Raw genomic sequence first — 15,458 nt, 5'->3', positions numbered from 1 at the left:
GGTTCTGGTCAATGACAAGCTGAACACGAGCCAGCAGTGTGCAGTGACAGCCAAAAGGCCAGCTGTGCCCTGGGGTGCATCAAGCACAGCATGGCTAGCTGGGCGAGGGAGGGATTGTCCTGCTCCGCTCTGCAATGGTGCGGCCTCACCTCGAGTACTGTGTGTGGCTTTGGGCATCACAATATAAGAAGGACATAAAACTATTGGAGAGTGTTCAGTTAAGGGCCACAAAGATGGTGAAAGGCCTAGAGGGCAAGACGTATGAGTATCGGCTGAGGGCCCTTGGTTTGTTCAGCCCAGAGCAGAGCAGGCCGAGGGGAGGCCTCATGGCGGCCTGCAGCTCCCTCACGAGGGGAGCAGAGGGGCAGGCGCTGAGCTCTGCTCTCTGGGGACAGCGACAGGACTTTTTTCTCTTGTTTACAAATTGTCAAATGTAGCACTGCCACTCACATGTATTTGTTCCTAAATAGTCACTAAGAAATGACCATTACTGGCGCAAGTACAACGGAGGGGTTGCCAGGAGGCCTCTGTACAAGGAAGGAGGCCAGCATTCCCATGTCCAAGCTGCACGGCTGGCGCCAGTTGTTGACTGAATCTTTTAATTTTCACTATTTCACGTGCTAATTTCATTATGCAATGAAACTATTCCAGCAATGAAATTAGCTTTGAGCAAACTCATGTAAACAAAGCTTTGGACAGAGGTTCAAGGCGAGTGAACAAATGAAGGGGAGAGAAGACAGGGACCCGGAGAAGGCATGTGCCATGGAGGTTAACTCAGCTTTGGCTAAGTGACTGTTGGGTGCCTTGCCGTGTCCCAGGTGAGGGACATCACTGCTGCTGTAACAGGATGAAAAGCAATAGAAATTCAAGTATCAATTGAATTTAAATGAATTTGTGGGAACTAGTAATAATAATAATAAAAAAAGCCTGAACAGCTTGTATCCTCTCTCCCACCCAAAAGACAAACATTTCATTGTTTCATTCAAGTTGACTTTTAAAGTGAGTGTGGATCTGAAGCTGATGAGTTCATCATGTTCCAGTTCTGGGGAAATGAACCAAGAGTCAGTAAACAACCCCCCACCCTATATGCCATCCTACCTGGCGTGAAGAAAGGCAGCTTTGTGCAAAATACAGGTCAATATCAGAGGACTACTTTTGGTATTGGCTCTTTGGATTTTTTTCTGCAGTGTCAGGGACTATGCAGAATCATAGTCATAGAATGTAGTGACCATTGCATATGAAAACATCGGTTTAATAAATATTTGATTTATTACTGATAATAGTTTAAAGAAATAAAGCAAATACTTAACTGTTGAATATATAATTATATCCCTTTACTTCAATTACATTCCATTAAATCAAGAAAATCAAATCAAATCAAAAAAAAAAAAGAAACAAGAAAAACAAAGTAAATGCAATCCAGTACAGGATAGATTCTGTCATTGTTTTGATTGTGCATGCTGGGAAAATGTTTGTTACATCTTAAAAGGATAAATAAATTTTGGTGTTAGGACAGATATTCCTTAAATGAATAAATATTCCTTCAATGGAAGCACCTGTGTTTTTTTCTGTTGACAGCAGGTGGCTGGCTGCAGGGTCAATACCTCTGGGAGGAGAAGAAGCTGGGGCTGCCCCACTGGAGGTGCTTCTGGGAGAGCAGATTTAAGCAAGGGCAAAATACTGCCTGGCACTGAGGGCTGAGAGGGAAAAAAAGAGAGAAACAGCCCTGTAAACACCAAGATCAGAGAAGATGGAGGGTGAGGTGCCAGGAGCAGGTATCCACACAGCAGGTATCCACAGGGACAGCCCCGTGCCAGAGCAGGCGAATATGGGGAGGAGCAGGAAGCAGGTGTTGTTTTAATTAGTCTTTTGTTTTTCGCTATCCAAATCAATTTTAATTGGCCATAAATTAAATTAATTTTCCCCAAGTTGAGTCTGTTTTCCCCTTGACAATGACTGATAAGTGATTTCCTTCTTAGCTTGATCCAAGAGCTTTTCCACCTTGTTCTCTACATGTGGTGAGTGCCAGACCCCAAGCAGGATGTCTCTTTAGGCACCTGCCACTGCAGCCTCTTGAGGCTTTTGTGGATCAGCCACTCACAGAATCACAGATTGTTAGGGATTGGAAGGGACCTTGGAAGATCATCTAGTCCAATCCCCCCACTCTGAGCTTGCCTCAGGCTTAATCTTTGGAGTTATCTCACACGTCCTCCTTCTCCATTCAAATATTAACAACTTTTGTTGACTTTTCAATGTTTTTAATCTGTTTTTGCTTTTTTTTCTTTTCTTTTATTTTTTTTTTTTTAATATTTATTTATTTTCCTAGCTCTTCAGGTATATGCAACAGCTGTCCCAGCTTATTTAATAAGCCACCTCCCTTAATTCCCTCAGTTCTTCTGAAATAACTATTTCTTCCATCTGGCTTGCAAAACCATGATAAGAAGTTGCTTATATTTACAGAGTCAATGGACTGTTTGCATGTCTAACAAAGTAACTTTTTTTTCTTCTCCTTTCTGCTGTGGCATTTGTTCTTCCTTTCTCCTTTTGATGTTCTCCTGACTCTTCTCTGCTATATCAGGTTGGGTGTCGGCTGTTCTGTGCCTGGACATTTATGTTATGGGTTTCATGAGACATGAGAAACATGTTTCTGAGTTCTTGAGGTGTAATATGTCTGCCCATCAGTGGTGACACCAAACCTATCTAAAATAGCAACAAAAACAACCAGAATGTCCAATCTTTATCTACATAAAATAAATAAATAAATGCTTTCTCTAGATAAAACTGCAGATTTTTTTTTATGAAAAGAATAACTAAGACCCTGAGCCATTTGATGACCACTGAAGATAACCCTGCTTTGACTTGGGGTTTGGACCTCCAGATGCCTCTTCCAGACCAAATCCTTCCGCATTTCTGGAGTTTTATATACTGATCAAACGTTGTCAAACTTAGCAGTGCTGTACAAAGGCAGTTTCTTCAGTGGGTACTCAGATCAAGTGAAGAATCATCCATGACCTGAAAAACAGCTTCTCTTCATAAAAATCCATTATAGGGTTCCACTGGATCCCATTATTTATTTGTTTTCTTAAATCTGTTCCAAATTCCAGATACCATTCGAAACCAAGAAAGGGATATGTTACATCAGTGACGGAGGGATTGGATGGAAAGACTGCAGCTATTGCAAACACTTTTCATCCCTACCTTCTCTGAGGAAGGTGTCAGATGTTGCCATCTTGTAGAACCAGGAAGCTATAAAAAAGTTGGGTAGCAAATCAAGCATATCGTCATGTGTTAAGGAAGTAAGAGTAGCAAGGGAATGTATTTGATATTGATTTAGTGAGGGGACAGGTTGGGCTGCTACACCCCTTTAGAGTCTCTGTCTATAAATTCTGGCTCCTTCTTTTATCAGGAGCTCCAAGATGGCTACTACCATGATCTTGTCTTGGATGGTAATGATGAGTCTTCATATTCAGGTGGATACAGGTAAAGAGTCCCCCTTCTGATCAACTTCATGGCTATATTTTACATCAAGCTAATGTTGGGATTTAAAAGTAAAAGAGGATTAAATTTAGTAGCATGGCTTAGCTCAGTTGAAAACTATGAGCAGATCAAACCTGTCAGGTGAGCAAATCAATACTTATGTCCATTATTTTAACAGTTTTTTATTGAAACTGCTTAATGAATTTCAACTTGTCTTCTCATTTTTTCTAAAGAGACTAGTAAAGGAAATTCAGATAAATACATTGTAAAGCCAGTGATAAAAATTTTCTTAATCTTTGTATTGGGGTAATGAATTTAAAGATAAATATGCATTTTCTTGATGAAATGCATGTTTATTTTAAAGGTTGTGAGGTGCTCTTTGAACCATTCATTTTGTATTTGATTAAGTTTATTGTTATCAATCACACATCGGTGGTGGTGTTTAATAACAGTGCTCTAGACAAAACATATGGCACAGGTTCTTGTTCTTATTATTACTGTAATTATTAGAATGTAACAGGAATTAATGTAATTGTATGTTATTCTAATTTGCTATAGTGTAATTCCTGCTATTAATGTGATTTGATTTGGTTGCAGAGGCAATGATCTCCACGGCCATTTTCATCCTTTGGGGATCAATATAAATATCAGCAGGCCTCGTGGGAGGGAGGATGGTTGTCCAAAAATCACTTGCACCTCCTTTTCCATGTGAGGCTTCCCTGGCTCAGCAGAGTGCCAGGATGGTGCTGTGAGAAACAGGCTGTTTCTCTTCAAGCAGCTGCTGTTGCATTCTTTGTGCAGGAGGAGGGAACAGAAGCAGATCAAAAGCCTTTCCAACAGCTGCTATTTTTCCATCCATTCCTCTTTCAGATGAAAAGTTCTGTCTTTAACTTGACTTGGACTGATGAACTGAAAGCAAAAACTTATTTTCCCTTTCTGCGTTACCCCCCCATCTCTACACAGTGGAACGAAATAGTTATTCAGTGCTGGTTCCAGGTTCAGGTTTTTACTTAATTCCTCTGTAAATATTTGAGGCACATTTAACGACACTGAAAAGTGAACTGAAATATTGATGAAGACCTCAGAAATGCTGAGGAGTTGCTGTTTAATCCTTTTATTACCATCCAATTCATTTAGATTTCAAGCCTTGCATGTGTGAGGAGCGGTGTGGTGAGAAATTCAGAAAGTTCCCCACTCATTGGATAAATTACGTATCTCCCCGTTAGGATCTTCCTTTACATCCTGTAATCACTTTAAACATGTAAACTGTGTGTTTAAGGGCCAGTGTTACAGGTCTTGTTGTACACAGTATTAGTCAGTGAAGGCATATTTCCAACTATCAGGCTGTCCATGGAGAAGGATTTTTATCCTTGATGGTAGCTGGACCTAATCCTTATAAATCAGCATATCCCCCTGTCAGTGTCACTAGGGTATCCTGTGAATGCAAAATTTCCATGTACGTTACCTTAGTTCACGTATTGTTCTTTCAACTTGTTTTTTTTGGCTGCTTGCGATGACAATATCTGCGGTTTGGACACCAGCATCAATACCTCCAACAACAGGTAACTTAAAAGTAATATAAAAATGCACATTGTTCATAGAGTTGACCTTGCTAAATATTCTCTCCAAGCTGATGCTTACATTTGAAAGCCTTGCTACCCCAGTTGTAGCAAATGTAGCCACCCTACCAGTATAGGCAGGTGTTCAGTGCCCTTCAGGCTGGGTTCCCAGGTGATGAAATGGGAATCAGCGTATGCATGCACTTCAGTTTCAGCATATAACTGTATATATACATCGCTCTTCTCCAAGAAAAAATGCAAGTAATTGCTATAGTTACCTTAAATAAATCAATGTTTGGTCTAAAACATTAAGATAATAAATGACATGAAAAACAGAGGCTGTACAAAGGTGTCTGAATGTCTAGAGAAAAGTTATCCAGAGTTTGAACAGACAGAAATTTTCACCAACTACAGGTCTGTAGACTGGTTTCTGGTGACTTGTACTCAGACTGAGCAGGACCTCACTACCGCTATGAAATTCATTTTGATTGTAGGATTGTTGCTGTCACCTGATCCTATAGCCTAATTCTTCCATGCTCTGTTGTGCTGTCATCTTACCAGACTCATCAGCTCAGTTTTTTCAAAACTGCAGTTCTTACAAAGTAATGTAGTGACAATATGATTAAAGCAATCAGTTTTGTTTCAGGAACTTAAAGTAATTATTAAGTTGACAATTATTAAATGACAATTATTAAAATGAGTCAAACGTTAAAACAAATATATTTGTTTTGAAACCATTTTTAAAGAGCCACACTCACCTGTTTTAAAGCTTTTAAACATTTCTATGTTAATTATGCTTTTTCTAAAGGTGAGATTTTAATCTAATATGCAAATCATGCACAAAAATATAAAAATTTACTCTGTAATGGGTACTTGCTGAGTTTATTGGTGTTGGCTTGATGAGTCTAATTCCAGATGCGTTTTTGGAAATGTTTGTTGATTTTCACTGGTATGCATACCAGTGAGATGAGTAATAATAATAGTATCCACCCATGTAGATTTTAATACTTAATAAACTGAATTATTTATTAATTAGTATTTAGTTATTAAGTGCTTGAGTTTTCCAAGCTTAAAAATTTCTACATTGATTAGCGACCGGTACATAGACATTTTTAGTGCTTAGAGAACTGCATTTTGTGGAGGACTTTCCCAGTTACCTCTGAGTTGTTTCTAAACAGTTGCCAGCAAAAGCCTACACCTTTCTGGAATACACTGCTAAATATTCCAGTATATAAAATACATGTTCACTTTAACAAGGATATAGAATTATCTAAGACTGTAGCTTGATTTGAATGAGACGATTCTTAAAAAAAAAATAAAATCATAATTCTCCAGGGATGTTTGGAGAGCTGTCAGCCATGATGCAGGAAGGTCTATATGGTCATGATGTTGGTGGTCTACACGCCGTCCCTCTCACAGGGTTTCAGTAACCCCATAAAGCCCTACCTCAGAACAGCTGAGCTCTCTAGGTCAGGTTAAAGGCAACACTGGAAGGAGATAGCCTGTTAGCCTGCCAGTCTCTTTTCCCACAGGATGTCTTCAATCTGTTGGTGCCACCTGGAGGATTTTCCATAAGGGGTACTGTGCAAAACCCTTATCAGGGACTGATGCGCTGACCTAGAGTTCATGTCATCAGCTGCAGTTAGCAGCGAGATATGGATGAAATCAGAAAAGGTGTTGGAAGGAGGTATTTTTGTTCTTGCTATGGAGAAAGAGAATCGTTCATAGGCTATTCCCACAGAAGAAGCAGAGTCATCAACTTCTGATTATATCAAGTGAAAAACAGCAGATATCTCAGAGAGATCCTTTCACTTAAATGCATTCACTTAAACTTAATGCATATGGAACTCTCCAGGCCAGTTGCACATGAGAAATTTGTGTGGATTTACAAAGAAATATGATAATTAATGGGGAAAAGAAGTCCTGAAGTCTACAAAAATATATATTAAGAAAAATAATAAATGTTCTGGAGCTAAAGTTTCTCAGACAAAAGTTGCTAGAGACTGGGACCGTATATTACAGAACTTTCAAATTATATTTGCTTTCTCAACCACCCCATAGGGTATCACATATGTTTCTTTCTTCTCTAGAAGAAACAAGAAATACAGCTTCCCCATCAACAGGGGCTGTTGGGACCATAACTGTTTCACTTGGTGAAACAGGTGTCAGTGCCAGCTGGGGGCTGCTGGTTTCTGTGTAAAGGGGCTGTTCCCTTTCTGAGGGCTTCTTCTGGTAATGGGGTGCTGATTCTGGGGTAGCATTTTGGGGAAGTTTTCAATTACGTTTGCCTTCTCAAGCAACCCATAGAGTATCATGTTTGGTTTTTCCTTCTCCAAAATTGGGAATAGATACACCTGTTCCAACAACGATCAAGCCCACTGAAGGTAAGTAGCATGTATAAGATTTATTGTTTTGTAATGATAGCAATCGCTTTAGATTGTTCTAGTCCTGTTTGTCGTTGGGCAGTAATTTGTCCGATGAAGAAGCTCATGTGCTCGCTGTTTGTGGGGGCTGGGGGGGTGTGAGAGCGAATAGTTATTTGGAGGGCCTTTATCGTAGAATCATTAGGGTTGTAAAAGCCCTCCAAGATCATCTGGTCCAACCATACCCCTACCACCACTATCACCCACTAAACCATGTCCCCAAGCACCACGTCCAACCTCTCCTTGAACATCCCAGTGACGGAGATGCCACCACCTCCCTGGGCAACCCGTCCAAATGCCTGACTGCTCTTTCTGAGAAGAAATGTCTCCCCTGGATCAGGGGAGACCTCATTGCTCTCTATAGGTACCTTAAAGGAGGCTGTAGAGAGGTGGGGGTTGTTCTGTTCTCCCACGTGCCTGGTGACAGGACGAGGGGGAATGGGCTAAAGTTGCACCAGGGGAGGTTTAGGTTGGATGTTAGGAAGAACTTCTTTACCGAAAGGGTTGTTAGGCATTGGAGTGGGCTGCCCAGGGAGGTGGTTGAGTCGCCATCCCTGGAGGTCTTTAAGAGACGTTTAGATGTAGCCCTTAGTGATATGGTTTAGTGGAGGACTTGTTAGTGTTAGGACAGAGGTTGGACTAGATGATCTTGGAGGTCTCTTCCAACCTAGACGATTCTGTGATTCTGTGAAAAGAGCAAAGTGTGCTGACAACTCCCAAAGGATTCATCCTAATTTTGTTCTTCTCTCTGTTTTTCCCCACTGCTGCTGCTTCACCACATGTGCAGTCATAGCCGATGGTGAGTCTGCCTGCCAGAGCGCTGTGGCCCCATGCGCCGAGACGTGCGTGCCTGCTGCTGCTGCAGCCTCGTCGCCCACCAGCGGGGAGCCCGGGAAGGGGCTGCCGGCCCTACGTGGTGCTGCAGGCGGCTCCTGCTGGGGTTCAGGGCCGGGTGTTCTTGGGGTGCAGGCAGGAGGGAGCCTGCGCTCTCCGGTCCCCCTGCTGGGAATCTGAGAGCTGGAGTTGGAGAGCGCAGGCCCACTTGGCCAGCGGTGGGGTCCTGCCCCCTTGGCTGTCCCGGGGCATGTGGAAGCCGGGGCTCGTGGAAAAGGACCTGTGGGCCCCTCTGGACCACAGGCACCATCCGCTTTCTCGTGCACGAGGAGGCAAAGGTCTCTGCCTGGAACCAGAGCCCCACGCACCTAATGCAGCTTCTCATGTCTTTCCAAGAGCTGGAGCTGCGGCTGACCGACGGGCCAAACCGCTGTGCAGGCAACGTGGAAATTGACTATTTTGGAATGAACGTGAAAGTGTGTGGTTTCCTGTGGGACATGGACGATGCTCAGGTTGTGTGCAGGCAGCTTGACTGCGGCTTGCCTGTCAGCGTGATGAACTATTTCCCCTCGAGCGATTCGTATCCGTGGTACCACTGGACTGCGGTGGATTGCAAGGGCTCTGAAACCTCTTTGCTGTTTTGCCCTTATGAGCACTCACCCTCCGACTGCCATCACGGGGCTGCTTCTGTCACCTGCTCAGGTAGGATGTTACACTGTGGTGGCGTTTTCCTGAAGGGACCGGTCTGGTGTTTGTCTGGGGTTAGACAAAGCTGGCCAGCCCTTGCTGTGTGCTGTGCAGGGCCGCAGCTTGTCGTGTGTCCGCGTCCCTGCTGCAAGGGCGCGTGATGTATGGGGAGCTCAGGGGCTGTTCTTGCAGGCTGTGCTTGGGCAAGAAGGGAGCTGGGCAACTGCTTCTGCGTAGGGCAGGGTCCCAGGAGGGGGCTGGTTTTGGCCCAGGGCTCTCTCGTCAAGGCTCACCCATAGCTCCCCATGAGCTTCCAGCCCGTGTTTGAAGGGGAGCGTGTGCCTCGGCGCACAGCGCCCTTTGCAGTCTTGGTGCGGCAAGGCTCGGGGCTGCAGGTTTGGCGTGTGTGTCCCTGGGGTGAAGCCCGGATTACTAATTACTAGTGCCTCACACCCTCTGGTTTTCTCCTTTCAGATTCGGGACTCCAAGTGCAAAATGGTAAGCAGAGATTTCTCTTTGTATCCATGTTATTAGTGGGGTGCTCTGTGTCCATCAGAGCAAAATACTCAGGTGTGGGCTGCAGTTAAAGAAACTGGGTAACTTTCTTGGTATTCAGAGAGATGTGGCCATTGCCGGTGATCCTTTGGGATGGAACAGCTGCTTAATGTGGCAGAGAAATTGTGTGCTGCTCTGCTGTGTAGCCTGGTGGCCATGCCCTTAAGCAAGTCCTGGGGCTGTTGGGACCATATCCATTTCACTCAGCCCAGCTTGGTCACAACGCTGACTGGGGGTTTCTGGTTTCTGTGTCCCAGAGGCTTTTTGGGGAGGTGTTGACTCGCAGTGAGCTGTTCCTCTTAATCAAAATGTTCCTTGTTCACCTTCTTCTTCCTACCTGCAGTACCAGGTAGCCCCAGCTCAAGTCCCACTCTACCTTCGGTGTCAGGCATATCTGGAGGGACTGGGGCTGCGTAGCTCCTGCTGGTGCTTCCCGCTGGTGGTGACGGGAGGTTCTGCAGGTGCCAGAGGTGACCTGCACTCCAGGCGGGTGGGTCGGGGGGAAGTCTCTGAGGCGCATCTGCAAAGGACAGGCTTGCTACGCATGCGGGAGAGAGTTTTTCTGTGTGGCTTTCACAGAGCTGCTGTGTAAAGGGGCTGTTCCCTTTTCTGAAGGCTTCTGGTAATGGGGGTGCTGACTGGGACAGCATTTTGGGGAAGTTTTGAATTATGTTTGCCTTCTCAAGTAACTCATGGAGTATCATGTATGTTTTCTCCTTCTCCAAAATAAGAAATAACTACACCTGTACCAACAACAATCCAGCCCACTGAAAGTAAGTAGCACATATCAGATTTATTTTTTTATAATGATAGCAATGGCTTTACATTGCTCTAGTCCTGTTTGGTTTTGGGCAGTAATTTGTCCGACGAAGAAGCTCTTGTGCTCACTGTTTGTTGGGGCTGGGTGCGTGTGTGAGCGTGTAGTTATTCAGAGGGCCTTTAGCAGGACCACAGAGCAGGCAGCGAGCTGGGGCATGCCTGGTGGCCCCGCTGAGCCAGCTCTGGAGTGTGTCCAGGGCCAGTTCCCTGCCAGGCTGGGGAAATTCCCCGCAGAGCTCGGCGGGACAACCCAGAGCTGAGCCCTGGTGGGTGCACAGGCCTGACAGCCTGCAGGGTTGGAGGTAGCAGAGCACAGGCTCCAGTGGGGGACTTGGTGGGACTGAAGTTGGCTGGGCTTGGAAAGATCATGCCCAGCTCTGCCAAGATTTTGGGGCTGCTTGGACCCCTCGGGCAGCGTGCATCGCTGCCAGAAAGAAAGGGATCTTCTTGCACTCATGCTTTTGACAGGGGATTGCCTGGGCTCACTTGGGAGAGAGCAAAGTGTGCTGACACGTCCCAAGGGATTCATCCTAATTTTGTTCTTCTCTCTGTTTTTTTCGCTGCTGCTGCTGCTTCTCTCCATGTGCAGTCATAGCCGATGGTGAGTCTGCCTGCCAGAGCGCTGTGGCCCCATGCGTTGGGAAGCACATGCCCACTGCTTCCCCAGCCTCGTCGCCCACCAGCGGGGAGCCCGGGAAGGGGCTGCCGGCCCTACGTGGTGCTGCAGGCAGCTCCTGCTGGGGTTTCGGGGTGGGTGTGCTTGGGGTGCAGGCGGGAGGGAGCCTGCGCTCTCCGGTCCCCCTGCTGGGAATCTGAGAGCTGGAGTTGGAGAGCGCAGGCCCACTTGGCCAGCGGTGGGGTCCTGCCCCCTTGGCTGTCCCGGGGCATGTGGAAGCCGGGGCTCGTGGAAAAGGACCTGTGGGCCCCTCTGGACCACAGGCACCATCCGCTTTCTCGTGCACGAGGAGGCAAAGGTCCCTGCCTGGAACCAGAGCCCCACGCACCTAATGCAGCTTCTCATGTCTTTCCAAGTGCTGGAGCTGCGGCTGACCGACGGGCCAAACCGCTGTGCAGGCAACGTGGAAATAGACTATTTTGGAATGAACGTGAAAGTGTGTGGTTTCCTGTGGGACATGGACGATGCTCAGGTTGTGTGCAGGCAGCTTGACTGCGGCTCGCCTGTCAGCGTGATGGACTATTTCCCCTTGAGTGAATCATATCCATGGTATCAGAGGACCGAGGTGGCTTGCGATGGCTCTGAAACCTCTTTGCTGTTTTGCCCTTATAATTACGTGTCCTCCGACTGCCATCACGGGGCTGCTTCTGTCACCTGCTCAGGTAGGATGTTACACTGTGGTGGCGTTTTCCTGAAGGGACCGGTCTGGTGTTTGTCTGAGGTTAGACGAAGCTGGCCAGCCCTTGCTGTGTGCTGTGCAGGGCCGCAGCTTGTCGTGTGTCCGCGTCCCTGCTGCAAGGGCGCGTGATGTAGGGGGAGCTCAGGGGCTGTTCTTGCAGGCTGTGCTTGGGCAAGAAGGGAGCTGGGCAACTGCTTCTGCATAGGGCAGGGTCCCAGGAGGGGACTGGTTTTGGCCCAGGGCTCTCTCGTCAAGGCTCACCCATAGCTCCCCATGAGCTTCCAGCCCGTGTTTGAAGGGGAGCGTGTGCCTCAGCGCACAGCGCCCTTTGCAGTCTTGGTGCGGCAAGGCTCGGGGCTGCAGGTTTGGCTTGTGTGTCCCTGGGGTGAACCCAGGATTGCGAGTGTCTCACACTGTCATGTTCTCTATTTTCAGTCTCGTGACTAACAAGGCCTCTAATGAAAGGTAAGCAGCATTTTCTGTTTGTATCCATGTTATCAATGATGTACTCTGTGTCCTGGCTTCAGGTTTGGGCTACGGTTAAAGAAACTGGGTAACTTCCTTGATATTCAGGGAGGCACTGCTATTGCCAGTGATCCTTTGGGATGGAACAGCTGCTTAATGTGGAAGAGAAACTGTGCTGGTCCGCCGTGTAGCCTGGTGGCCATGCCCTTGAGCAAGTCCTGGTGCTGTTGGGACTGTATCCATTTCACTCAGTCCAGCTTGGTCACAACACTGACTGGGGGTTTCTGGTTTCTTTGTTCTGGAAGCCCCTTTGGGGAGGTGTTGACACCCAACGGGTTATTGCTCTTAGTCAAAATGCTGCTCGTTCACCTGCTGCTTTTGTCTGCAGTGCCAGATAGCCCCAGCTCGACTCCCACTTTGCCTCAACTTCAGGTACGTTTGGAGGGTTTGGATGCTCTGATTATCTCCTGCCTCTGTTCCGGGTCATGGACTCATAGGATGGTTGTAGTTGGAGGGGACTTATAAAGATCATCTTATCCACCCCCCTTTGCTAAGGCAAGTTGCCTATAGCTGGTTTCCGAGGACTATGCCTTGGCCTCTTGACTATCTCCAACAGTGGAGACTCCAACATCTCTCTTGGCAACCTGTGCCACTGCTCAGTCACCCTCACAGTACCGTTTCCTTACGTTCTGATGGAACATATACACAGCGTCAAAGGCAGTGCCCCTGATGGAACGTCTCAAGTTTGTTTTGCGGTGTGTGTGGGTGAGAGTAGGCAGAGGAACTGCTTGGTCATGGCTGTAGTCAATAAGGAGAATGTTACTGCTCGTAATTTTAGGGCATATTCTTCTTCATTTAATAATGAAGAAACAACTAGATTATTCCCCAAAACCTCAGATTATTCCAAAATAATAGTGCAGGTGAGTTCTCATCCAGTGTAGTTAAATATGTCTGTAGTTGAGCAACAGTTATGCAACTTCTTACGAGTTATTGGTTTTGGTATATTGTTTTAGGATGGTCCATATTTCAAATGTTTATTTGTTCATATAGTTAATATTAGATCAATTAGTGAGACAAAGGTTTTTCATATTTGCTAGAAGCTGAAATTAAAACTTGAATATCTAATTTAGAATACATCTATTCTAGATGTATTTGGAATATAATTCAAAACATTTACACATTTGTATTTTCTCTGAATAGCTTGAGCCTGTACTGAAAAAAAAATATATAGAAATCCATGTTTATTTTCCTCCTAAACTTTCTTAGATCTTGATTCATCTGTTAGGATGCAAGTGATCTATCTATAAATACTGTGTTCAGTTTTGGGCTCCTTACTACAAGAAAGATATTGAGTTGCTCAAGCGTGTGCAGACTCTAACAACAAAGCTGATGAAGGGACTAGAGAACAAGACTTATGAGGAGCAACTGAGGGAATTGTGTTGTTTATTCTGGAGGACAGAAGGCTGAGGGGAGACCTGAAAGGAGGTTTCAGTGAGGAGAGTGTCCATCTCTTTTCTTAGGTGACAAGTGATAGGGTGTGAGGAAATGGCCTCAGGTTGCACCAGCGGAGGTTTAGGTTGGATATTAGGAAGGATTTCTTCATGGAGAGGGTGATTGAGCATTGGAACATGTTGCCCAGGGAAGTGGTTGATATATCTTGGATGTATCAGAGTGCAAGAAATAGATGCATATTTAAATGACATCTAGAATGCCATTTTTCTCCCCATTTTTTATGTTTTGGAAATAACAAGATGAGGAATCAAATGTAACCAGGACCTCTCATCCTTCCTAGAACTGGACTCTTTTGGCATCCTGGAGAACGTGAATTCAGTTCCTGCTCCAATCGATATCTCTCATACTCCATTTATTACTGCTGTCATGGCCCTGACAGCTCCTGTTTTCGCTCCTGTTGGGTTTCTTTTGAAACATATAGTGAAGAAATCAATTCCATATCAGATCACATGAGATTTGGTAAACACCTGCAGCTGATAACATTGGTTGAGTAATTTGATGGATTGAGTAATGTCCTTGCATTGAGAAATCTCCTCGACAATTCAAAATTAAAGGTCTTCTGTGGTGATAGATAACCTCATGAGAAGGGATGGGCTTGACATAACTCAGCACTGAATGAAGCCAGAAGACCAGCGAAAGTTTGCAGATCAGTAACAACCTTCAAATTAGTCAGTTGCCACCTACAATATTAGGCTGTCAAATCTTAACACTCCATTTGAATCAGCTTCCTCCTCTCAAGATGGAGATCTGGCCTCTGCCACTGAAAAATATAGCCTGGGTTGTGGGGAACCCACATGGCCAGTTCTTGCTCCACACCAAACAAGAGTTTGTTTCCAGTTTCCTCAGATGTAAATTAAGATCAATAGTCCTTCTTTTCCACAGGGGAGTTGTGAGTCCATCACACAATGTGTGCTGCATGATAACCAGAAATGGGACTTGTCTAAGTACCTCTGAAAGGCAACAGATTGCAACTCCACAATAAATCGCAATGTGATGCAATGTGTGTATTTCAATTTACCCTTCAGGCAAGGCTAGGACTATTGAAACTTCCCTGTAATGTTTTCTGTTACCACTACGGTCAGTGCTAGTAAGCAAAATATTTGAATACAAGTATTGCTATTATACTTTAATAAGATTTCTTTTACGTCGTGTTCTGTCACTTCAGATTTTCTGAGATGGAGATGAAATTTTGCATGGCATAATGAAATGTTTCAGATGGAGAAGATTCTATGCAGCTAAAATATCTAGACAAGCATACGTGACTGAAAAAAAAAAAAAGAGAAAGAAATGATTCTTCCAATTGCGTATGGATCCTCCTGAATAATGTCTGGATATTTTGTGACTAGTTCTTCAGGAAGATCCTTCTTGTTGAGAAAATGTAGATTTGAGCTATTTTCAATTATGGCTGATTTCCAATATAAAATATGTAATCACAAAATGAGGAAGGCAGTGTTTCTAGTGTGGTATTTCTGTTTTAATTCCTGCAACCGTCTTTGCATTTGAACTCAAAAGTTTTCCTGTTTCGAGGAGTTAAAATAAATAAATTTTTCCAAGCAACATGTTGTGTATATATGGGATTCTTCTGTAAAAACACAGGCACATGACATACCTGGGTTCTGGAAAAATCCAGGAAGACCTTATTTGTCTTCCTGGTCTAGATCCTTATTTGTCACAGGCCCAGATCTTCTGTGAGATAAGCCCTGCATAATGTTGTATGTCTGTGACTTACTGGCTAACACAGGTACATCTCTAAAACTCATACAAATCCTTAA

The 15,458-nt window shown here is 44.9% G+C and overlaps 1 protein-coding gene across 1 annotated transcript; it reads left to right on the top strand.

The window, feature by feature from the left end:
• Positions 1-1,788: 1,788 nt before the first annotated feature.
• LOC106038939 (deleted in malignant brain tumors 1 protein-like) lies at positions 1,789-15,243 on the top strand. Its single transcript, XM_067000496.1, has 13 exons — positions 1,789-1,849; positions 3,407-3,480; positions 5,019-5,039; positions 7,385-7,420; positions 8,247-8,258; positions 8,690-8,995; positions 9,455-9,478; positions 10,267-10,308; positions 10,944-10,955; positions 11,387-11,692; positions 12,145-12,174; positions 12,563-12,606; positions 13,967-15,243. The coding sequence occupies exons 2-11, from the start codon at positions 3,417-3,419 to the stop codon at positions 12,150-12,152; spliced, it is 831 nt and encodes a 276-aa protein (XP_066856597.1). The 5' UTR covers positions 1,789-1,849; positions 3,407-3,416; the 3' UTR covers positions 12,153-12,174; positions 12,563-12,606; positions 13,967-15,243.
• Positions 15,244-15,458: the final 215 nt, after the last annotated feature.

Source organism: Anser cygnoides, chromosome 7 (assembly GCF_040182565.1).
Source record: "Anser cygnoides isolate HZ-2024a breed goose chromosome 7, Taihu_goose_T2T_genome, whole genome shotgun sequence".
In the NCBI taxonomy this organism is placed as follows: Eukaryota; Metazoa; Chordata; class Aves; order Anseriformes; family Anatidae; genus Anser; species Anser cygnoides.
The sequence above is the reverse complement of the archived record's forward strand: the minus strand, read 5'-3'. Positions and strand labels throughout refer to the sequence as shown.

Coding starts and splice junctions, on each gene's coding strand:
- LOC106038939 (XM_067000496.1), top strand. CDS start 3,417: ATGGCTACTACCATGATCTTGTCTTGGATGGTAATGATGAGTCTTCAT. Junction 3,481..5,018: donor TCATATTCAGGTGGATACAG/GTAAAGAGTCCC, acceptor TTTGGACACCAG/CATCAATACCTCCAACAACA. Junction 8,996..9,454: donor TGCTTCTGTCACCTGCTCAG/GTAGGATGTTAC, acceptor TTCTCCTTTCAG/ATTCGGGACTCCAAGTGCAA.